Source organism: Etheostoma cragini, chromosome 7 (genome assembly GCF_013103735.1).
Source record: "Etheostoma cragini isolate CJK2018 chromosome 7, CSU_Ecrag_1.0, whole genome shotgun sequence".
Classification (NCBI taxonomy): domain Eukaryota; kingdom Metazoa; phylum Chordata; class Actinopteri; order Perciformes; family Percidae; genus Etheostoma; species Etheostoma cragini.
In genome coordinates this window covers 19,954,899-19,980,624 of record NC_048413.1, presented here as the reverse complement: position 1 = coordinate 19,980,624, position 25,726 = coordinate 19,954,899, and the positions used below count along the sequence as shown (strand labels likewise).

General features: G+C 39.7%; 1 protein-coding gene across 6 annotated transcripts in view; it reads left to right on the top strand.

The window, feature by feature from the left end:
* The first annotated feature begins 3,202 nt into the window (after positions 1–3,202).
* Positions 3,203–25,726, top strand: part of prkar2aa (protein kinase, cAMP-dependent, regulatory, type II, alpha A) — a 49,843-nt gene continuing 27,319 nt past the window's right edge. For 2 of the 6 annotated variants that reach the window (XR_004657309.1, XM_034876922.1), the window contains exons 1-2: positions 3,203–3,865; positions 4,782–5,069. Coding sequence is in view for 5 of the 6 variants with exons in the window: in XM_034876922.1 (XP_034732813.1) it covers positions 4,823–5,069 (247 nt within the window). In the remaining variant the exon portion in view is untranslated. Of the gene's footprint in view, positions 3,870–4,781; positions 5,070–25,726 lie in introns of all 6 variants that reach the window. The other 4 variants (XM_034876926.1, XM_034876925.1, XM_034876927.1 and 1 more) reach the window with 4 other exon arrangements.

The window sequence follows — 25,726 nt, the reverse complement described above, 5'->3', positions numbered from 1 at the left end:
AGACAGCCCGTCATGCACCAGATAGCGTTATGTGGAAACATCACATTCTAGTCTTCCTTGTAAAGTATGTGTTGTTTTGTTTTAACAGTTTACTAAATACTGATGACACTGTATTTGGGTAGCATAGTTCTGATACTCTTCTAACTCAACTTTTGTTTTCTACATCTCTTAAGACAGTATAGACCCAAACTTTAACTGAAATTTCTATAATAATAAATATTGTCAGACTCCTAAAGGTTTTTGCATCAGTAACTTCATGATAAGTTGAGTATCAGCATTAGACAATTAAATTCAAGTGTGAAAACAATACTGTAAATAAAATGTAATAAAGTACTAAATCATTGAAAGTCAGTCCTATTTGTTACTATAATATCCATTCTCACTTACAGAATAAACTTTATGACTGTTTAAATGTGCAGCCTGACTTTCACAGCTTCTCTCCCTAATGGGTTCAGAGGGAAGATAAAATTTTAATTTCACTTAATAGTTCAGTTTATTACTAAACTACATTGGTGTGATAAACATTTTATTAAAATGAAAGCATCATGTGTGAAATTTTTTTTTCTAACCTATTGTGTTTTCACCCTAATTCCAAGCAAATAGCCATATCTTAAGTTATCATTTGTAAAGTTAGAAAAAGACTATTGTGACTGGCATACTTTTCAGGGCCAATAGCTTGTCAAAGGTTCACCTCCCACTGCAGGTAAAATGAAGTTAGAAAAGTTCATTTTCATTCTGCAATTATGTCTAGCAGGGTGATGTTGAGTGTCACATAGGCCAGTATGCCTGTCCACCGGGTTACTGTGGTGTTTAGTGTGTAAAACTCAAGAACAAGGGTAAAATTACCCAGATGGTTCAAATTGTTCCTGCTTGTGACTTGGTTGTTGGGGACATTAAAAAGCAAACATCAGCCAGTAGGTGGCGGTATTGCATCACAAAATTCATTGAAGCCAGCCTTGGTTCTATGAATGTAGTATTGTAGAGCTGTTTTTCCAGATCAGGGCACTTGCATGCAGGCATGAATGAAGCAAGATTTAGCTGAAGATTTAAGATACCAAAATTTTTCTTTTATATTTTAATTGGTTTTGCGACACTTGTACAAGTCTTACTATATTTCACCATTATCACCAACCCATTTTCATAACATAAATCAAACACATGCTCTACTGTTTTTTTTTTTTTTTTTTAAATCTTTTGCATAGTTTTTCTACACCATTGATCATGTTACTCAGGCCAAACCTTCAGTAATAATCTCCAAGAATTAGACAGTAGTGCCACTGAAGATTATTTCTTCAGGCATTGCTGCTTTTGTATGTCTCTGTACATTGTTAACAAACATTGTAACAAAAGTTACTGCACAGATGAGGCACAGCAAGGATGAGATGCAGCAAGGTTCACAAGCCCCTGTTCATCCTCATGACAACACCTGATCACAATTACAGAGTAAACTGGCTGCACGTCAGCTTTCCAAGACAGAGATGTTTGGAGAGGATAGACACTAAAACACACACAGTGTATGCACACATACACATGCAGTACACGCTAATTTTTTCACTGTCTCCCTCCACTCGTCTCTGCCCCCCCCCCCCCCCCTCTCTCTCTGAGAATGTAGGCTAGTAGCGCTCCTTGGAATTAGCTTGAACCACATTAGCAGCAACTCCCAAAGGATGGCACTTCTAGGAAAGCCCAGACCAGAGTCCCAGCTGTACATATGAATATTTATGTGTCACTTTGAGTATGTAGGCTGTACTGCCACTTGTTCATGTTCCTGTGGGTCCAGTGGGAAATACTTCCAAAGAAAAATGTACTCCCGGTTATGAGTCTCATTGTGAGCCAATTCACATACAATACACAACAGCACATACAGTGGTGATTGAGGAAAAAAACGTAAGGTTCAAAAGCGTATTTTAGCAGTGTAATCAACCTCCATCCATCCACCCTGTAAGACTGAGAAATGGCTACTGATAATGGGGTTTATGTCGAGTATAATCTGTTTTTCTTCTGTTTGTTGAAAACAAAGATCTAAGCCAATCAGAAACCAGTTCTATGAATTAAATCTGGGCTCGCTGTGGCCATGGCAACGGATTTACCTCTTTGTCAGCTGGAATGGAAATGGACGAGAGGAGATGCTACACTGTGGTGGTGCTTAGCAAACCTCGCATAAGAGACACTTGTAGATCAAACCTCAGTGACACTGCTCCCTTTTGACTGGCTCATTTCTGTAGGGCAACACTGACTGTAGACCTGGATTTGAACAAAGTAAAGAACAGGAAGATAGAAGGGGAAGCAAGAATCCCTGAGCATTGAAGCTGTGTGCAAAAATAGAAATAAACAGGACTGATGGATTTACTTAGATGAAATACAATTTAGATGGTTATGTGAAGATTTGATATATGCATTCATAGGATAACAGGATAAGTGTGCTGTCTTATCTGAACAGACTTACTGTACAAAGAGCCTTGCAAGTCTGGAAGGAAAGAATGATAGACGGGTGGTGGGTTAGAGCAAGGAATGAGTGTGAGATGAAGGCAAGGAAGGGATCTGGGACCGAAGGACATCTGTGAGGATTTGAGTCTTTTTACACTTAGGCTACTACTAGAGATGTTTTATCTTTTCAAGAAAGGCATGTGTTGTAGACTTGCAGCTGTACCAAGGTGTCTGGTTGATATTTGTTTTGTCTGTTATTAAGTCAAACCACACTTGATAACACACTACTTATGTTGAAACGTATGGGTTACTCAGGTTAAACATGCAACAAAAGTGAGCATTTTCCTGTTAGATGTCAGTTATATAGGACTGTTTTCCTTTTCCAGATCACATCACAGATATTTCCAATGAGTCACCCCAGTATTTGTAGCCCTGATGCAAGTGCTTTGAACACATTTTACATTAAAGCAGCAAAACACATCTTCTGAGAGGTTTTACAGATCCAAGCATGCTGTCTAACCCTAACCCCTAGATTTTATTCATGATCTAATATTTCTGGAGCTCTAGGTACCAAATTGTCATTGCCATGTCTGTGGGTGTAGTCGTAGTCGGAGTGTACAAATATGATTCTGCCTCTGATCCCGCCTCTATTTACATAACTATCTCCAATTGGCAGGGATATTCTTAACTTATATTGGGATTTGCCGTTCTATTTGTCAATCAATGTCAAACGCTTTCAGCTCAGACAGTAACCACGCCTCCTCACGCTTTCTAGAGGCAGCGGTTATTCGTGCGTGGTTTAGCGCTGTGAAGTGCCTGTACGGGAGGGAGGATACGGGTTCAAATAATTTTTGCAGGCTTCTCCTGTTGTAATTAACCGCTACACTGGTGAAATAACGTTTTATAAAGGGTACTTCTGTAGTTCGGGTTACAATTAACGGCGGTGTGGTGCAACGCTGTAAACACTGACTTTAGGATTTGTCACCTGCAGCAGCTCACACTAGCCTTGAGAAGATTGGAGTCACTAGGCAGTTACCAAATGAAAACAGGCAGTGGCTAACAAGTATTTAGCAACTCAGTTAGCCAGTTAGCCTGTCAGCTAGCCAGCTCTCCCTGCTGCCACGACAAGTCCCACCCTCCCTCACCAAGTGCGTGGACGTCGTAAGAGGCTTCAGCCGTGAAGTCGAGTGTTTTTTTCCTCTCAACTTAGCCAGCATCTCTGTTGCTGGCCGGCAAGCTAAAATATACCTCTAAACGTTAGCTAGGCGACTCTGACGTTAAATCGTTGGCTTTGACGTTGGACAAGTGTCTTCTGTGGAGGGATACGGTCGCTACACTTGCAAATAGACTGGCTAAAAAGAAGACACGAAATAAGAGCGAACAAGGAAGAGCGAGAAGGAGGGGACTGGCTAGTTTAGCCGGGGAGACAGAATCTCACGTAAGTAAGTTAGCTATCTTACCAAACGGCTTACCGGTCCTGTACAACTTGCTGTGCTTGCATGACAGCGTTTATCCAGCCAGCCACTTATCCGTGGCTTTAGCTCCTCCAACCAATGCAGCATACTACGTTATAGCGAAAGCTAGCAGTAACGTTAAGGGCTTCCTTGAAGGTGGCACACTAGCTAGCAAGATAGCTAACATTAAGGGTTGGTGGGTTGAAAGTGAGACTGTGCTTTGATCACAGCTCCTCTACGTTTACTGTAGCCATCACTTGTTAACCTAAGTTGTATAGGCAAATCTAGTTAAGTCCATATGTGGCTCGAACAGAGAAGTAAAGCAGTTGTCAAGAGTATTAGCTCATTAGCTGCTTTGCTAGCTACGTGTAGTTCCAGCCGGGGCCACCCACCCAAGTTGACGGTTCAGTTTTTGACGATGGCAAGTAATAATGTTACTGAAACCCAGCGAATGTCACTGGTTGTCTGTTCCCCATGTTGCAAATGACGGGGCTCAGATCTGTTCGGTGCAGCTGTGGGAACTGTGTGTTCCTTGTCTCAACCCTAGATAAAGTGGACTGGCCGCTCAGACAATGTCAAAGCAACACTTCATGTACGTCCAGACTCATTGCACTAACTTAACCTTAATAAATGGTAGTTTAGTGTCTGTTCCGCTGTCAAAACTTGACAATTTATTTGCAGCTACCCAGACTGTCGAAAGTACATTCCAGTTGTTGTGCAAAGCTGTCATTAGCCCCATTAAAATTCACAGGGCACACAGTGTACTGACATAGTAAAAGTCAAAGTCAGCTGTTCAACGCAACAATTAAGCAATCCTTAACCACATCACAACCCAGTACTCAAACACAAGTATGACTGTGTACCAAAGCAAAATCTGATGAATGTTCTCTCCTTTTGTAGATAGATAGATAGCAAAAGCTGACACTGAGCCACACACAGCCATGAGTATTGAGATACCGGTGGGGTTGACAGAACTGCTGCAGGGCTACACTGTGGAGGTGCTGCGACAAAGGCCGTCAGACCTGGTGGATTTTGCAGTACAATACTTCACCCGTTTGCGGGACACTAGAAGCCAGGATGGGGCCGGGGCCGGTGGCAAGACGGGGAAAGGAGTGATGTTTGATGGGGAGCCGATGCAAACAGAGTCCAACGGAGATGATGACGAAGATGATGATTCTGACTTTGAGCGTAAGTTGATGTCTTGTTGTTATGATTATCACCCTTTGCGTTGAACATGTCTGTGTGAGTGATATGTGACAGAATGAAAAAGAGTGTGTGTGGGGGGAGTTAAAGAGAGAGACTGAAGGTGAGGCTGAAAGCCTTGTCAGTGATGTACAGTCAGAATCTACTTCTCACTCTTGAGAGACAGATTCTACAAGTGTGTGAGGCCTTCCATATTTGCATACACATACTTGCAACAAGAAAATCCCATTGAACAAGTAATTTGTGAAGAGCCCTCATCTGCCACTCATCTAAGCTAGGTCTTCTCTATTCTCATTATCTGTCTGGTTCTCAGGATATAAAATAGTAATTTACACGTTGTGGTTTGAACAATAAAGTGTCAAGGCCTTAAAAGGTCTCATTTTATTAAATATAATTTTCCAGTCAACTTGTTTTAGAAACTGAAAATATTAAACTTTTGCAGACTTTTGCAAACTTTTGCACTCTCAAGTGAAAACTTTGCCTGGACTCCACAGAACTTCATAAACGCTTTATGCTCTTTACCCTTTAGTTAGATTGAAAGTCAAGATGGAATTAAATTAAATACAAAATCATTATAAATTGTGTATGTCTTTTCTCAGCAACAGTGTATATACAGTTGAATTTAAGGGTTCATGAACTGTAAAACATTTGCTTTGTAGCTCAAACTATTAAAGTCCCACACAGTACGCTACCTTCAGCAGAAGCGATGTCATGCCTCTTTCGCATCACTCCCTAGTGTTTGTCAGCCTGGCGGAAGATGTAAGCTGCTCCATAGCCCATAGCTCTCCTCTGTGCTGCTGAGAGCAGAGTGGCCTAGATCACATCAGTGTGCTGTGAAGCAAGGGGCTGTTACTTTGTGAATGGGGTTTCTGTTTTCTCAATGAGTCTATCCATTGTGATGATCAGCTGGGATGATCTGTGAATGTATTGTAGCCAGGTGTATCTTCTAAAATTCACTGATGTGCATCCAACATTTTTTTAAGATAATGACAGACTTTCACAGTGCTTTTATGTGTGTGGAAATCTAAAGTGTGATTGTGGCTTGCAGTTTCTCTCCTGCCAGTATCGTTGGCAGATACTAAAGCATCTGGGGGGTGTGACATCTGGTTGCTGGGTTAAAAAAATAGAATTAATTAGACTTGTTTCCTGTGACTTGGATAGTATTTTTTTGGTTTAAAATTTAGTTCCAGTTTTACTCTGTTGCATTTATAGTGGAATCATATTAATTATGCCCCATGATGATATTAATCTCTGCTGAAAGCAGTATTGGCCAACCTTGGACATTAGTCCTGGGCGGTATGATCAACAGTTTGTACCACGGTATTTTATTGAGATTCTGGCAGTTTCGCGGTATCTTTATTTTGCTTGACGAGGCCTTTATATAGATATAAAATATAGATTTATAATGGGTTATTCTAGTGTCAGAAATAGAATATTCCTAAATATTCATAGAATATCCCCAAAAACATTTTAATGTCATCATTTTTACAAAATGCTTTGAATACTAAAGAGTTTGCTTGGCTGCACAACATTACACAATAACGTTATATGAAGGAGAATGCATGAAACAGTTACAGAATCTAAACTATTTTTTATTTTGCAAACTACAAAGTAGTAATCTTAAATCAAATTAATACCCAGGCAAACAACTTTAACATTGCTTTCCTTTCAAAACAAAATAGTTGTAAGATAGTTGTATAAGCACTTCCTTGGCCAAATGTAAGTTAGGTTTTTGTAGGAAAGTGTGCGACTGAATGTAGCTCCGCTGTCAGCTTCCTTCAGTGTTTGAATAATGTTAGTAGGTTGGCAGACGTTTATCAGCGAGGCAAAACAACCAAGGAATTTTAGAGCGACGGGGTCATGAAACAACAGTGGCTAAATTTATGGGTGATTTTTCAGAAACAAATAACTTCGGAAAATCAGACGGCTCCTCTCTTGAGCATATGTTGTTCTGGTGTGTATCACCGCCTCTTTCTTCATCTTCTAACTTTCATCTCTGTTGTTGAATGTGCGGTAGCGACCAAAGCCTCTTCCAACTTAACAGACTGTTATGCTACCTGGCTAGCTAGCAGCTATAATGTTACCCAACATGCAGGCCGGCAGTGTACATTTGTAAATGTAATATTATTAGTGTTAGTAATTATTTATGTCACAAACTGTTGTATGCTATGGTGTTTTATCCTGTTAAAGAGTTAGTTATGGGTTAGTAGTGGGTAATTGTGTTATAAAGCTACTGCCGTGAGTGAGAAGGGTACGCAGTTAACAGGGCTCCCGTTCTCAATAAAAAAATTCATATCATACGGGAAATCAATGCCATTATATGGTATAAACTGGTGTACTGCTCAGCATTATTGGCGATTGGTACAAACTGGCTTAGGGTAAAAGGGGATTACAGTTTCTGTTTCTATGCTCACACAAGTGGAGTTTGCTATCAAACAGCTGTGACCTCAGCTGAGGGTGTGGTGTGTATGTGCGTGCACATGTTGTGTCAGTGTGTATCTGTGAATGCGTTAAAAGCAAACCGGGGCTATGACTTGATTTAAACCCGTTCAAACTCCATCCTGTTGACTGCTATGAAGCAATTCTTCCTAGAACATTTTGATTAGTGATCGGTTGTTAAGCATTTTCCACAACTCATGCAAGGTGGCAATAAAGGACAGGGAGGTGACATTGTTGTGTTTCAGGGAGAAGCTTTGTCTTGATGGTGTGGGTCACATCTATGGTGGGGCATTGAGAACCGATTCCTTCTTGGATTCCTACTAATCATGTCTTTATTGGAATCGTTTGGAGGATTTTGGTGTCAAATCAGGTCATCTCTTCCCAATTTAAAATGAACAAGTTTTGGTTTACGTAAGCAGCCAGGCGCTTGTGTTGCAGCCATGGTGTGGCTAGTGTGGCTAGTGTGGCTTTATTTTACATTGAAAAAGCCCTGTAAAACTGCCCCCCACCATTGAATCAAAAATAAAACGTTCCTCCTATTGTGAAATAAGCATGTGACCCATTTCAACTCCACCCCTCAAAGAATGGGAATCGAGAATCAATAAGAACTGCAATTGAATTGAATTGAATCCTTAAAATCCAAACAATGCCCAACCCTAGTCACACCTGACATCCATGACAGTAAATTATCCAACCAGGCTTGTATGCACTCCCCCAGGGGTCATTCATTTCTGATCGGAACAACCCAGGCCTGTATAATGAAAGACATCATGTGCTTTTGCCTTACCACTGTTGTAGCCCTTTGGTATGAAAGAGTACTATAGTGCTACTACTTTAACAGCACATGCTCCAAAACAGTGTGGTCTTGTGAAGAAAACAAAAAATAATTTTTCATAACTCAGGATTGCAAAAGGGGTCTTCTGGTGACTTAGGGCTTTAAACCCCTGACATAGGTAATCAAAACGTCATTGATTTGTCAGTGGTAGGACTTATACATTTTGGTTTACAATATTGCATAACATGTTGTGGTCAGACTTTTAGTGCTAAGTTTGAGCTCATTCTCCAAGGCCTGACTTTGATACAGTCTTTTTTTGAAGGTTTAATACATTAGAGAGCAGCTCATTACATTTAATGCTGCTTATATCAGGCAGTGACCCACTAGAAGTAGGCCAATGACTCATTTGGGGTTTTGACCCCTTAATTAAGAAATATGGCCATTGTGAGAAATTGTATTAATTGAGCGGAGATAGCATAGAACAGCTCTCTATTGCACCCAGGAAGACAGCATTTGTTTTAAAAGTCTAGAGACCATAAGGGCGTTTTCACAACTAAAAGTTCAGTATGGAAGAGCCATGTATGAGATACAGTAGGTGAAATACAGGTTTTGTTACATGGGCATGCTCTGTATCTGATGTTTGTGTTGTAAAAAATCTTGACACTCTTTTTGGCGTCTTTTATTAGGCTACTTACAGTTACGATGATTCACCAGTGTGCTCTTAACCTTTCATCATGCAGGAAATCACTGTGTATGAGTGTGCCGGCTAAACACCTAAAATGTAAATGAGTTAGATAACTGGTAATGTATTCTCATGGACAATAGAGTATACTCTAAAACAGGGCTATTCAATTACAAATTCAGTTGGGCCAGATTTTCAAACCAAAAGGTTAGCCGGGCCAGGTATTTTAGCAGATATGTCTGACAGCAGCATGCAGAATAAGCGGTGTTGGAGGCTTGATGTGGAGAGAATAAAATTAATTCTAGCCGCCACGTTGTCCATTGTCGTTTTGAGAGCGCCGCTTAGTTTTGCGCATAACACCGCCTGATACACAATGCAGTGTAAGGAGATCAATTGGGGTGCAACAGTGGACCAAGGTGCTGCCAAACCATTCAGTTTCCCTGTCATGGATGGAGCCCCATCTGTCACAAGCATGCACACACGCTTCATATCGAGACCATTGTCTTAAAAAAAAAAAGCAGAAACTCTCCCAAAGAATATATCGCCAGTTGTGTGTCCTTCTAACGGAAGTAGGCAGAGTAGCTCCTCACGGAAGCATCTGCCGTCAAAATAGTGGACATATATGCACAACTGAGCAGTATCAGTTTTGTCTGTGGACTCATCTAATGCTACAGACATAGTCTCAGCTTTCTTCAGGTCTCCTAAAAGCGTTTACACATATGCAGCAAGAATTTCAACTCTACGACTGTTAGAAGTATCTGATGGGGCTAATTATAGCAGATGCCACGCTTGTTTTAATTTTATCGTCATTTATCACCTCATCCACAATGCAAATAAACTCCCTCAGGGAAATTGGTGCGGAAAGTCTGGTGTTTCTCAACGTGGTGCCTCCGCAGATTGTAATCTTTAAGTACTGCAACGCACTCATTACAAATTGAACGGGCTGGGCTACTCGGCGGTTGCTTCCGGGCCGCATGTGGCCCGCGGGCCGCCAATTGAATAGCCCTGCTCTAAAACATGATGTCCTTTTTTTACATGCTTTGTTTTCTAAACTCCTGCTGCCTTAATCCACAGCAGGATCACAGCATAGGCCTAAGCTGCTTAACAATGGCGAGAATGTTTTGGATACTAACTGCTGAACCTTCATTATATCTAGTGATTATTGGCCAAATGTTTTTAGGAACTTTCTGTGTTGAGGCTGAGCTTCCGATAATAAATGGTACATTCATAGATTGAAATAAACTTTTAATTCAGAACTGCTGTCTTTGCTGAAAATGAGTTTGAGAATAAACGTAGTTACACTAAAACTGAGGGCTCTATAGTCCCGATCACCTGCTGTGGTCTTAAAATAGACTTTAAATTACTTACCGCTGAAATTTGTGATCATTCCATTTAACTCAACATTCTCTTCAGTTACAAAGGGCACTGGTAGATGAAGGAAAGTAAATGCTTTGTGCAAAAACATGCCATACAAAAGAGGTCTTCCTAATATATTCCTAATTTGAGGTGGGCTGTTTAGTGTCAGTCCGACATGTGCATGTGCACCAAGAGAAACAGAAGGAGATAATTGGATGCTTCTGTGACTAAAACAAGTGGGGCTTTTTATTAAACTATGGATGAACAGATGAGTACAAGGAATGATAATAGAAAATAATTAATTGTTTGTTTTTTTAGAGACTGCAGGGATAAAGCTGATGCTGCAAAAAAGCACATGAAAAAGCATAAGTCAGTATTTTCAAAATGCTACCTAGGTGTTGTACTGATCACGTCAGCACTGGCATTTTTAAAGTAAGGGTCTTGGGAAGATTCATAACCTCAACAGAAGCCAGTAAATAGTTTCCTTTTCAGCGCAGCAGCCCTATTGCACCAGTGAGTGCACATTTTCCCAGATGGTTGGTCTTCATTTTGAACCAAAGGTCTGCAAGTATGACATACGGTTCATTGTTCGCTAACGTTACGCGCACGCCTTCCACACTTATTGCCACGCTGCAGTCGTGTGTGGGTGTGGGTGGGTGGGGGGGCATTGTACGCATTATTTATCTAAAAAGATGCTTCCTGTTGAGCTATTCTCTAAGTACTGTGTATACTTAGGCCAAGCGTCTTTGAGCACCTAAACCCAGTTGAACATGTGACCTGATTAGCAGGGTGCAGTGTATGTCCAGTGTGCTTTTAGCCTGCAGGCAAATCTGATGCAGCCTAGCATTTCTTCAGACATTCAGGTTGGCTGACTGAAAGCGTTAAGTGGAAAAGCCCTCCGATGGCTTGCTTTTTTTAATACAGTACCTGTCTTTCTCACTGAATTGTCTTTTTCCTTTCTGGTCTTGTCATTCTTCATCCTTGTCCTACCTGTATGTCTGTTAACTGAACTTTGTCTATGCCTTGCTCTGTGTGTTAATGTTTTTGCGTCAATCATTTCTTTGAAAGCCAGTCTGTTGACCTGTCTACCTTCTTGCCTACCTGCCTTATCTTTCTAAGTCTCTTTCAATGAATGGCCGAAGCCCTATCTCTCCACATCTCTTTGCCTGTTTCTTCACATTCCTATTTGTATTTTTCTGTTTTTTTTCACCATATATCTATATCTTCTAAATCTAGAATCTTTGTATCCTAACTGTTACTATATAAGTTAAGACCGTAAGAACAGTGTTGGCAAGAGTAGACCTCAACCATTTTGGAAATAAGCTAATTGGGATTGGGACCAATATTGCGATTTAATTTGCGATTATTTTTTTTACTATGTTTTCTTTATTACTCAACAAAGACAAGCAGTAAATCATTGTATAGTATGAAAAACACAAGATTAGATATATTAAACACACTGTCTTTTCCTGGAGGCCATGCCTGTATGTGATGATGAAATTAAGTGATGCATGATTTTATATGAATGACATCTTTTATATACTTCAATCACAGTAGTATATTCGGCACTGACCAAGCTTGGTGTAAAAATTCATACGGAAGTCAGAAACAAACGACTGTAAATTGCAGAAATATAAAAACAAATATGTGGCTTTACCCCACTCGGTATTTAGATTATTTAATCATTTACTGTGATAAACATACCAACACATGTGGATTGCACTTTTTAAACACTGTCTTTGAACTTTTACTACACAGTTAAATAAGTAAAGTGTGTGTGTGTGTGTGTGTGTTTGTGTGTGTGTGTGTGTGTGATGGGGATTGAAAGTTTGGGCACTCCAGGTTAAAATTTGTATTATAAAGAAGCCAAGAAGAGATGGAGAAATCTCCAAAAAAGCGTCAAATGACAGATTAGACATTTATATAAAATGTCACAAAAAGTTAGATTGTATTTCCATCATTTACGCTTTTACAAATAACAGAAAACAAAAAAATCTGGGCACCCTGCAGAGTTTCTAGCATGCACCGCCCCCTTTGGAAAGCTGAGACTTGACAACTGCTGCACGATTATGGCAAAAATTTTGATCACGATTATTCTCACTTTTATTTGTTGATTTTAACCCAAAAGATTTTTTATCGTCACATAGGCTATGTAGAACTGCGAGAGGGATTGTGATGGACGCAACTCACAGAGAGATGGCTGACTCATTATGAACTTGTCCAGCACGGGTAGAATGGCGGATACATACGTCTTGTGTATGAAATGTCTGTATTGTCACTGCGCTGCATTTTTATAAACTATGATATCCTGGCCATGGGTCACATCTCTGGCCCAGGTCCAGCTGCTCCATCTCACGCGCTTTTACTCTACCAACTGAAGTTAGTTGCATTCAATAACTTCTTCTGTGTTCTTCGCCGTGGCGGCCGCGATAGCGGAGTTACCCGCGGAAACACTGGTACAAATAGAGGTTTGCCCCTCATACTTAACGATATACAGCTGTGTTAATAGCAAATTAAAACTGTAGACAAATGTCAGAAGTGTGGACCAACGGCCGCTTTTGGACCGGGCGCGGAGAGTAAGACGAGAGAGTGGAGGAGAGATCTAACACAGGCACTGCTTTACAGACAAAACGGGTCATGTAACGCATAATTACACCATAACCATACAACAACATTGCAGCGGATGCGAGGACATTATCACCGGTGCGTCCTATAGGAGCTAACAGCTAACCGACGCTACTAGCACCGACTAGCACTGGTCATCGCTGTTGTCTGAAAAACAACAGACGGGTAAAATTGTTGCGTTTACTGGTAAACTGGTAAACCTTGAGACAGACGTATAACCGACTGCTACCTGTTGAGTTTTGTACAAATGAATTATTGAAAGTCTGTGCCATCCTCTAGCCGTCTTTATCTAATCTCTATGTAAGGCAATGGGTCTACGCATCAACTAAGACATTTTTGTGGTTGACAAAATTACATAAACAGAGCAGCATATTTGTTTGTTTGGCATTAGGGTTTCCTATTAGAATGCCATATCAGGTCTTCCTTTGCAATAGTACAAAGAGTCAAAACCGGACAAAAGGAAAATTATGGAAGAAATCAAAATAGACAAAAAGTACATAAGGACACCCATAATCCCTTGTGTTGTCTTCCTGTCAACCATGAAAAACATTTTTACAATGTTGTAGGGGCTTTTTTTGAGTTTTTTAATATTTTTAATGTTAACATTTTCAGCGCTTCTTTTGACGGCCCATTTTTTGACAAATGTTTTTTTTTTTTTTTTTTTACTTAAACGGGTCAAATTTGACCCGAGAACAACATGAGGGTTAAAGGAAAAGACTGATGTGGCAGAGCAGGCTGTGGTACCATCTGGCTTGCTTGCATTTACTGATCAATAATATTTAAACTTTGGTACTTCTTCATTCAGTCTTTGGCCTGAAGCTATCTTTAGTGGCATTGCAGGAAAATAAGGAAATGGAGGGGGCTGGCAGGCCTTGAGCCGCTGGCTGTACATCCTCCTCCGCTGGTCCTGTTTGGAGTTTACATGCCCCCCTTGCTCCAACATATTCTCTCTAGGTCATGATATGTTGTCTGACCACTCTCAGTTAATGAAAATAACCTAAAACATTTATGTAAATTTGTCAACCTCCTCTGAATCATCTAGATTAGAGAGGTTGTGTTACTCTTCCTTTCTCCCTTCATGTTATTATTGCAAGTTTACAAGCCATTACTAATTGACCTCTTACCTAGATAAAAACAACATGGACGTGGGACTAAAGCCATATGTTCATTCATGGTACACTCATAGCTCTTCTGTATTTCTTTAATTTATGTCTTTAACAAGAACATTACCAAATGTGAGGAATTAAAGTGCACATTATTTAAGGAGAACCCTGTATTGTAGAAATAAGAATATTAACATATCAACTATACCAAGTTTATACTTGGTATAGTAATACCAAACGTAATTCAGACATAAAAGAGGCAATTTCAGACACACGAGGCTTTTGGCAATACACCCTTTTTGTATTCTCTTGCTAATTAGATTACAGCATGAATTGAAATATTTCTAGGAGATAATAGTTTAAAAAAATAGAAGCAAATTCTTCAATGATATTGGCCGTGAACAACAAACCTTGGGGTGATATAGTGCAGACTGGAAGTATACCCATTGATATGTCTCTCAGGATATAAATTGGAGGGATAGAGGGGAAGAAGAGTGAAGGGCATGGGATAGAAACAAAGTTAGTGAGTGAAATGTAAAGAGAACAAAAGACAAGAAACCTAACATGGAATAAGACTGAGGAGGAGATTGAGCTGGGCTGAGAGCGGTCAAATTGCAGGACGAGGATGTGGGAATCAGTCCTCAAGCGAAATGTTGTGTGAATGGCTCCACATTCGGTTCAGAGGGCTGTAACCGGTATTCAGGAGGGAGTTTAGGATTGTCAGTCCTTCATGAGAAGCAAATTGTTTTTTTTGTTTTTTCTCTTACACGTTCCTGTTTTACAAATGGCATTTTCTGTAACACAAGTTATTTCAGTTTTTTTCATGTCTTGTTTCTTTGTTTCATGTATTCTTGTAGTAACACAATTAGGACAATGCTTTAGTCTAAGTTCAATTTTTAGAAATCATTGTTGATTCTGTGTATTGTAGATTTCACTGAATTTTTTTTCACAAATGCATCAACAGTTTAGCAATTGGGGGTGTCACGATTTCAATTTTAAATGAAAAGGATCGGCGAATCCACCATTGTTTTTTTGTTTTTTTGTACTTACCCACAGAAGAAGGTTTCCTGGCTGGTACAATGCAGCTAAAGACACAGGGTAACATTAGCTTACCAGTAGCCTGCAACTGCTCTTTTACAGACATCATGGCATCTGCTGCAGTCGGAGAAAACGGTGAAACAACAGAACTTGAAAATCCTCCTCCTTGTGTAAACAAGCAGTTAAGGTAAAGCATGTGGGCTCCAACGGGACTTAATTTTGAGTTGATGTGCGTCTCGTAAAATAGTGATGCTTTCAATTGCACCTCGATTATTTTTGAAAAAACGTAAACTGTTGTTGTAAAGAATAGTTCAGCCATCTAGTGGCTCTTATTGTGGCATTGCCCTCACTGCTGGAAAGAAAATGTCGAAATGAGAATAGAATTGTGACCTTAAAATCATTTTTTTTTTTGTCATTTACAAGCACTCTTTGCCATCATTTATCTAAAAAGATGCTTCCTGTTGAGCTATTCTTCAAGTACTGTGTCTTTGAGTACAAGCATCTTTGAGCACCTAAACCCAGTTGAGTGTGTGTTTTGTGTCACACAAGAGTAGGTTAATTTTTTAAAGGATCTTGGCGCAGTATAATTTGTATGAAGGGTAAGCAATGGTAGAACATTGATGGCAACATAGGGTTTAAAAATAAATGGAGGAAAACTGAGATGATTTCATGTTGAAATGGTGGCCTCATTTGTCAGAGCATTATTACAAACCAAATAGTTTTATAAGAAAATGTACATCTTACAAAAAGGCCTATTTAGAATAAGATCAATAGCTGGATCATGGCAGGCAATGTAAATGTAGTCAGTGATTAGATTCAAACATTATTCAGCTATACATTCTCCCTTAACTGACCATAAGATCTTTTAAAATTAAACAATGGTTGGTTACTCAACAAAGTGGCAAGAGTAGATAAACTTAACCACCCACAGTTCTTGTTTGTCAGCGTTTCCTAACCTACGAATGTGAGATAAGCGTGGTTAAGGTTTTAGCACTAGTGGGTTACCTAGCATTCCTTTTTTAAATTACTTTCTACCCTACTCTTGCACAAGAAAAGCTTGTGAAAGAGGTCACAGTAGTGCTTTCACTCTGTCCTCCGTTGTGGGGTTTGTTGCATGGGTCTTAACCATGGTCAGAGTGACTGAACGACGACGCACATGTCTTGATTGTGTCCCTGTCTTTCTCTCTGTCACATTCAGCCTTCAGACACATTAAGCTGTCTATCCTTCCAATTCATTGACCACCGCCTATCTGTCTGTCATTATCCATCAGCCATCACAATCTCTTAACCTAATCTGTTGCTCGCTCTATCCCCCTGTCTCCTTTGCGCTGCATGTGTTATTCTCAATGTACAGGCCCAATCTCATTAGACAAGATGGGTTTAGGGTTATAAGGGTGGTTTAGCAGAACCATCTTTGGCACGGCATGAAAGAGAAAATAAACTGGTGGGAGAAGTGTAGGAAAAGAAGGAAAACATGAATGAGAAGAGATTGAATTAGAGAGAAACTAGAGCCAACATTAAATATTAGCCAAATGTTTGACTTTGGCTGCTGGGTTTGTCTAACCTTTTTAGACACCTTGGCAGGCAGGCTGTTGATATTGGTTGGTTATTCTAAAAAAACGGTTTGTCTTGTAAACTGTGAAAAGTGGCTGATGATTCTTGAAATCATTGTTTAACCTGCCTTAAAAAACACCTGTTTACTTCGAAGAGGGAAAGAGAGACATGCAGACAGACAGGTGAGAGACGGGCCTCAGGTGGATAGGTTGGTTGGATATTTGACAAACCTGCCGGCACTGAGATTTAAACAGCCAGTCACCCCAGCCAGCTGAGGTTATCCATGTCTTCACAACAAAACATGACCGTGCATTGTATTTCTGTCTGAAGAGAATTATGATTTATCAACTCCAATTTAGCACTTTAGTTTAGAGCTTTCTTGGAACCAGACCGAACCACAGATTTTCAGAGTATGGATGCTCCATCAGCATGGAGAGATGGATTGCATGAAGGTAATAATGGCCTGGTTTTAGAGTGGCATGTGATGATAAACAAAAACAAAAAACATAACATACTGTATGGGGAATACTAATTGTTTTGTTTTACCTCACCTGGTCAGTTACCTCAGACATGCCGATAAATTAACCTTTCTTCACTCAACACGGTCACAGGTGAAAACCAAAGAGTTTCTTATGCTCCAGCTAGCACGAGTTTTAGAAAAGGGATAATGGTTGGTTTGCTGCCAAATTGGCTGTTAGAGCAGACAGCTGAATAGACAAAGACCAGCATGTCGCTGGTGGTTGTATCACACTCTGCCTTTAGACATCATTCTGACTCGTCAACTGAACAGTCAAGTGCACATGTGAAAATGGGGTAGATTTTAAAAACATGGTTTAAGTCATATGGAAGATCTTGCTGTATTAAACCTAAATCTACATGTGTTAGGATCCACACCAAACGTTTTTGACCTATAATTTCTTATTGTTTGTCCTACAATATGGTCTATTTATCCACCAAATGTTATTGTGATTTAAGTCTGAGATATCTTGCTAATATACATGGACAAACATGAAACCTATATTGAAAACATAACCTCCTTAATGGGTGCAATGAGAGGTCCCACTTCTTGTCATTGAAAGCAACATAATGTGGGCTTTGACTGAGTCTTTGCCTCCAGTCACAGTTACTGATGGATCCAACTCCAGAACCTACCAGCTGTTTTTACTATTTTTTAGACAGTGAAGAGGCTAAATACAATACCTTTTTTTGTCCTCTTTTAAAAACAAAACATTTTTAATACTGTGTACATTGTGAGGTTAACATCATCACTGTTCTAAACTGGTACAGATATGGTCACCATAGAAACCACTGGCCTTGAAACTTCACCCATTTGTTGCTGGAAGTGACAGTGATAGGCAGCGGCCTTGCTTAATCATGATAAAGAAAGTCGGGAGGTCACTAGTAACTCAAAGGCCTCCACTCTTTAACAGGTATCTTTATAAGTATATTTGCATAGCCTTGTTATGACAGACATTTATATAGCGGTCTTTGTATTGCACTTCTGACAATGTGTGTTTGTGTAACCCTCTATCTATTTGTGGATATTGTATAAACTGCCTTTCTTCCTCTTGAAACCTAAATTAACATGACATATACACTTATTTTGAACTGTTCACTAGACTCGAATACCTGTTCAATATTACTGTTTTGTCTCTCTGACTTCAGTAATAGTCAGATTTATAATAAGCATGCAAGTGTACATTCTTAGTTTCCATGGCACAGCAAGAAATATCCACAAGATCCAAGTGAAACATTGCATTTAATGGCCATACTCTAAACATGGGCATGAGAATATGGAGGTTTGGAGGTCTTTTGTGACTGTAAATGGTCACGTAATGAGAGACCAAATTGGCCTTGTTTACGTTACACCCAGTGATTTGATGAGTGTTGTTGCTCCACTCTCCGACTGGCCCCTAATATTTTTCTGCAGTTGACGTTTTACCACCACACAGGACTTTTGGAAGTCCAGATATTGTTCTGTGCTTGTGTGTTAATGTCATTCAATATTTCAGCCCACACCACGTGTTTGTAATGCTTTTTTACCCTGGGAACCAAAATAAATGTGTATATTGATAATCCTGGGAATGTGAAAACATATTGCTGTGCTTTTCCTGTGGAGGCTTGGCACTTAAGGCCAGAATTTGGGGCTAGAGTCATTGCCACACACAGGATTGGCCCAATCCCAGGATACTGGGATAATAGTGGTCCATGCAATGTTTCCAGGGTCTCATCTCTTAAACTGTGTCAGGACCCCAAAATAATTACAACTCCATTTTTGTGGGTTCTCCTTATGGCAATAAGATGCTATATGTTTTAAATAAAGCAAGCTATCTAACTATACACTATTTGTTGTGTCTGAGACTGTAAATGTTGCAGAAAACCTGCAGCATTTGAGATGATCAACTAGGTGCCAGATAAGGTCACGATTCCTTAAACCCACGTTCTGAAACATCACATTCAACCGGTGACCATCAGGTAACATTCCCCTGGTTTTGCAGGTTTATAATCGTAAAGGTGGTCACTGACAACATGTTTTAGTTGCAATCTACATTTACTTGTATTGTAAGTTATTATTTTATGCGGTTTTATTTTCATACTTTATTTTAATATAGTTTTTTAGGCCTGGCATAACATTCTAAACTGTATATCAAGCGGGGTTGCACAATATTGACAAAATGGGACATTGCTATATCGATTATAAATATTACCTTATCATTATTAATTCCGATATTAAAAAAAAAAACTATGTTAAATTACAAAATCTTCAGAATGACACATCGTAACAATATTCATAGATTCATAACCATACAGTGCACAGTGAGACTTATACGGCTCTGCAGTGTGGCTGGACCACAGGTCTGTTGTGAATGAAAAATGTTCAATCTATCCAACTCCAAACTCTGCCTGCACTTCCTTTCATAAAGTTGCGGGATAGCTACTTGGGAGAAATGGGTGTTGGATGAGATTTGGTACAAATGAGTGAATTCACAGAAAAATCTGGATCCACAAACGCCCATTGGAAAGTTGTAAATGTTCTTTCACAAATGCTTTTCATTTATTTATAAGTTCATTTATTGTATTGTTGATACTGATTGTTAATCTGTTTTTTTATTTTTATTTGCAGATCTGTTTTATATTTGCAATATTTGTGGGTTTACAAATCTTTTGTTTTGTGGAAAGGGTTTCATATTTACAGATTACACATTTACACACAGATTGTTGATCTGTTGTCGTAGCTCTTTTTTAGTTTGTTCGGCCCTGGTAACCGTTTACTCACAACGCTAGCAGAGTGTGTTGCATTTCCTCATTTGGCGATAGATAGAGACTTAACAGACAGTGATTTAAATATAAATCTTCAAGATTACTTACTTTAGGTACTCCCAAGTTCATTTTGGTTCAATTAAGCATGCTAACAATTGATGTTAGTGCCAGACTCTTGTTTGTGACATATCCATCATAGACAGTTATACATATAGGAAAGGGGATCAGGCTAAGTCATGCTTAAAGGGGGCATAAGCAAACATGGTGATGCTGGGAAAGGGTTAACACCAAAGCAGCTATAGGGACTGGGCTGCTTCCTTTTAAGGGCTTAAGTCCTGTGGAGAACGCAATAGAAGGAGAGAGGGAGTGGAAAGAGAGGGTGAGATACTGGGAAAGGGAGAGAGTCAGATAGGGGGGAAAGGTGACAGAGTAAGAGAGAGAGCAATAGACAGTTTTTGTGGGAGGGAATAGAATAGTTAGATAACGAAAGGTAAAGAGTAAAAAGGGAGTTGCAGTGTGGGAAATGAACTGACGGTGCCAAGCGTGAGAATGATGGTAAAAGCTGGATGACATGAAGTTACTGTATAGGCTGCAAGAGTAGAGACTAGAGAAAATACTTTCTTGGCACGGATGAAGAGAGAATGAGACGGGCTCAACCAGGGAACAGAAAGATTCCTGAGGGTTGCAACAAACAAGAGTGCAAAAGTGCAACATAAGAACAGGAGGAACGGGGCAAATGAAGAGGAAAAGACAGGGAGCTGCTGCAAGAGCAAACAAAGGGAAGGCTTAAGAAGAAAATGTGTTTTTGTGTAGGAAACGCGTTGTTTGACTGGGAAAGGCCATGGCAGACGGGGAAATTGACAAAGTGTTTAATAGAAAGGCGAGCTACAGGGTGGGAAATGAACTTTTTTGCCCACCAGCCTCAGTGGCTGGTAGATGTCCAATTTTACCAGCCACTTATATTTTTAACCAGCCCCTTTTTCCGGAATTCCAATTCATAAAAACTGCACTAAAATATTTTGAATTGCTTCAATATATTATTTTTTTAAATTATTAATACATATTTTAGCTCCAAGGTTTTAAGGCAGTACCAACAATAGATACATTGTGCTTAGAGGTAAAGAGATGGGGAAGGTTTCTTTTACCATCTTCAGAGTTGTTGATGATCTGCAGCCACATGGTTTGCCAAATATCTTCACTCTTGAACAGATTTCTCAAGCCCAAAACAGCATTAATATGGCATACATAATAAACAATACACAGGTGTGGATGAAAACACATTCTTCATTGTAGATGGAAACAAAGATTATCATCCTGGTATCCTCAAATTATCTGAAATGTCAACCTCATGGTGGCGCTAGAGGGAATGTCAGGTGATCACCAAAGCCAGTAGGATTTATCTACTGGGTACCATATATGTAGACACTCTTCTCCTGGGATCCCGTCTCCCCCAGCTGTGTGGCAGTGCACTTGATATGACCAACACGAGTTGTTTGCATTTTGTAATGACGCGTAGGTTTGACAGTAAGCCCAGTGCAAAGACTGGTCGTCAGGAACGTAGACTAACTATTCCCTCGTTTTCCCTTCGTCATCAATGCGCCACTTGTGGCTCTGCAACGGACCTTTAACACCAGGGATATGTCGCCACATTTATTTTATACCTCAGCTCAACTACATGTTGTCACGGACTAGCGCTGAAAACCACTCGACAAAAGTCTGGAGTTAACGGAAATATGAGAGGTCAAAGCCCCGGCTGTAAACTGTTTCATTTCCCATAAGTCCGTTATTTTGGTATTTGTATGTTTTTATTATGAAGCAACAAAATCTGGGGGATTCATTGGCAGTAACGTAACGCAACTCCACTGTGCATTATTGTTAATTAGCAACAGCACTCTTTGACAAAAGCTCTCCAATCCGTTACAAGGAATGTTTTACAGTACAATCCACCCGCCACGGTGGGTATGGCTGGTATACAAAGCAAAGTCACCCGGCACTTTGAAAAAGTACCAGCCATCGGCTGGTGGCGGGTGCTAATTTCCTACCCTGGCAAGCTATCATTTGAGTAATCTAATGGACCCCAGCTCCACCTCTGTCACAAAGGGAACCACATCTGTGCATCTTTGTATATGTTTTTTTTATTTGGGTATATGTATGTGAAGTGCAGATGTCCCCAGTGTTGGTGATATCTTCTAACCTCCTATCACTGCTTGTTTACTACTTCTGTGTAATAAATTCAACATTTAAACAAGTTCCCACAGCCATAAATCACAGAGCTGAGAAGCTGTAGGTAAAGCTAACCTTCTAATTTAACTTTGTTCTCCTCATCTTTATGCTCCATATATCATGCTTGGTTTCTGTTTACGGGTGTGTGTGTGTGTGTCACAGCAAGGGAGTGAGAGATCTCCATTCCTATTAATTTAAGTGATTGTACAAAAGCAGAAGTGCAAGTCATAACCTAATATTTTTTTTCCTGCTACTTGATGCTACCAGTTAATCCTGTTAGCTGTCTCTATGGAAGACATACTGTACTTTATTGTCAAAGGTGTAAAAGTGGTTTTCTATATCTGCACTTGTCAGAGCAGCCCTGATTTCTGATTATGGGGGTCTTCTTGTAGTCCTCGAGCTAACAATACAACCCACAGTGTAATTAAGTATTTTCAAAATGTCTTTGCTCATGTGGGCTGTCAGCACCTGATGCAAAGCCGATCACTTTACAACATTTGAGATGAATTTGTTAACCAGCTAAAAGAGTATGGCCACTGATTTCCTAAAACAATTTCCTTCCCATTCAAAAGCCCTGATTTCATTCGATTTCCGATCCAATGTAATCTTTGGATATTTTAGTGACAAAACAAATTTAGCTTGAAAATAAAATAGATTCTACAATTGTACAAGGTTCTCTGTACAAGGTTAAGTGTAAATGTTTGGGGAATTTTAAGAAATGACCCCAAAGCAGTTTCAACAGTAACTTTCAACAGTAACTTTCAACAGCAGCAACCTTTTGTCTACTGCCAACCATTTTACCATGTATGCGTTTCTTAACTCAAATGATACGATGTGTGTTTTCCCAACTGACTCTCATATGGGACAAATAGCCGCCGGATTTATAGATAACAGACATCAACTCCATGAGAGTAGAATGAAAGAGAATTCCATTGCAAAACATGATCCTATTGGTGCTCTCCAAAATGCAGTTATAATATTCAGTATAGGGAGTGTGTGCCCAATCCATTTGGTAAGGCCCCAATTTGCTAGAGGCAATAATTGACATGTTGTTTGACACTCATAATTTGACTCTAGTATGACGCACGATAGCCAGCAGACGTGATACGTCAGCAGACCTGCTACCTGCTTTGCACTGCATATTTTACCTTGAATGATACAAAAGAGTTCACCAGACTTATTATCTACTGTCTGAGCCGTCATGGTGATTTTCTATGCCATATGATGCATTTAGTGCAAGCTTCAACAAAGGAAACATTTTTATTAATACACATTGGATGATATTTGCATATTTAAAAAAACTATACCAGCACTAGTTATTTCAGTGGGGAAAACAAATCTGAGTGAAAATAAATCTCAAACAGCATCTCAGCAACTTGTTCTTACACCTAAGATGGTTTTTGCTGCATTCATGCACTTGTGGTGGGCTACCACACCTACATTTTTACTCCAAAGTATGTATTTACTGCAGTTAAATATGTCACTATCAGATAAAATAATGTAACAGTGGAACTGTAATTTTGCTGATATCTGCCCAAATATCGTTTAAAGAAAGAGTGTGTGTGTGTGTGTGTGTGTGTGTGTGTGTCTGTGTGTGTCTTTATCTTTATGAATCAGGTTGTGTGTATTTGTGTGCCTTCTCTGCTGTCTGTTCTGCTTTTTATTATGGGTCTTTTTACATTCACTGCAAGTTTGCGTTCTGCATGTGCAATTGTGTGCAAATATATATAACTTATGTAGTGCCGGCATCAATGTGATTAGAGACTTTAACTGGATGTTGTAGTGAAAGCTGTAGAGCCTGGTGTTAGTGCTGCTTAGGTCAGCATTTCAGCACGCATCGACATATAGAGAGCCAGACTATCTATCCTCTCTGGGCAGGAGAACATGCAGGGGCAGGATTTGTGTTTTGTTCTTCGATGCAATGGTCTTGGGGAGAGATGAAACACACTTGACAGACAGATGAGAGATATTTTGATAACGAGTCAGGATGATAAACATTGCCTCCAAGTTGGGAGAAAGTGAGGTATTGCTCATAGTGCTGGTTATTATTATATTTTATTTTGTTTATCATATTTATTTTACAGCCACTGTTTAATGGCTGTAAAAGAAACACTGACACACCATCCTCTCCTCTCTATACACAAATTGCACATGTGCATTTTGAAGGCATTATTCTGGAGGGATTTCTGTGTATGTGGGTGTGCAGTAAGAGACTGGAGCTGATGATGTGCTCTATTGAGTCTGCTATTAAACTCGCCAATTATTGTCTGTCTTTTTGAGGTTTCACATGTACCATATATGCATACATAGTGTGTGTATTATCTATATATAAAAAAATGGTGAAAACCTATGTTGTCAACCTGTTGTAAATGTCATTTCATTATTTAATGCTAAACTATTCTAAAGGGCACCGATTTTGTTAGGATACATTCCATGACACATAATGGCATGATACCCAGACAAACTGAAATAATACTATTTTCATAGGTATAAAAATAAGAATTGTTGCATGGGACATCATTTCAATTTCTCAGTAAACAAAAGCTGAAACTGCCTTGGACGGTCTGAGAATAAGGGAAAGATGAAAAAACAATAAATGGGAACTTATCAGCTTTAAGCTTCTGGGTTTACTTCCCGTGATATGTGTCCCACTGAACACGCGCAGTAGTGTTTCTCCAACTGGCCGTGCCCGCAAGGTGCCGCTCAGCCTGTCGCGTGTGGCCACTGAAAAAAAATTGGCTGAAAGGCTGAACACTGTTCCTGGGTGGGTTGTCCAACCCCCGTCACTATTTAATTCTGCTCCTAGTGACAGTTGACAATCTGCCAAAGTGACTAATGTAATGGACAGACTTTTCCTTTTAAAAGCCAACCTTTTTCCTGCATTCTACTGTTCTTATTCCAAGAAGTAGAGTGGTAAGAAGGAAACCTGGAGGTGTGAGAAGCAACAGGTGGGCGGACAAATAACAGACCTGTCTCCTGGTTGCCTTTAACTCACCCACTTTATAGCCAGCCATTGCTTCCGCAGCGCCGGTTAGGGTTCTTTTAATCCTTACTAAATTTGTTGCCGGATCTGTCTTTTCATCATGTTTTTCGTCATTTGTTCCCCTCTGTCTCATCATCTTACCAGTCTACCTACTCAGTAGCCATTTTGTTATAGCAAAAGATTAATATTTGAAGTGTCAGAGGATTCATGCTTTTCCCTTCTCAGCCATTAAGCTGAGGGGAGACTATTGACGGGCTGAGCAGACAGACGCTCACACACTGAGAATGGCTTTAAGAGAAATCAATGGAAAACACCAGTCAGGGATGAATGAATTGCTCCCTTTCTTCCTTATTCAGTTATTCACTCAGGGGGTTTATCTCTCTCTATTTCTCTGTTTCTGCCTCAATTAATTTCTCTCTCTTTTGTGTGTTTTTCTTTTTATTGTACTGTTTTTACATGCTACAGGGTTTATCCGCCTCTTCCGTGTACATAACAGATCTCTAGTTAGTTTTCCTTTTGCCTATCTTTCTCCTTCTTTCCATATCAACTGGCACATACAGTAGCTTACTGCCACCATATTGGAATTTGCTATTATGTTTTTTT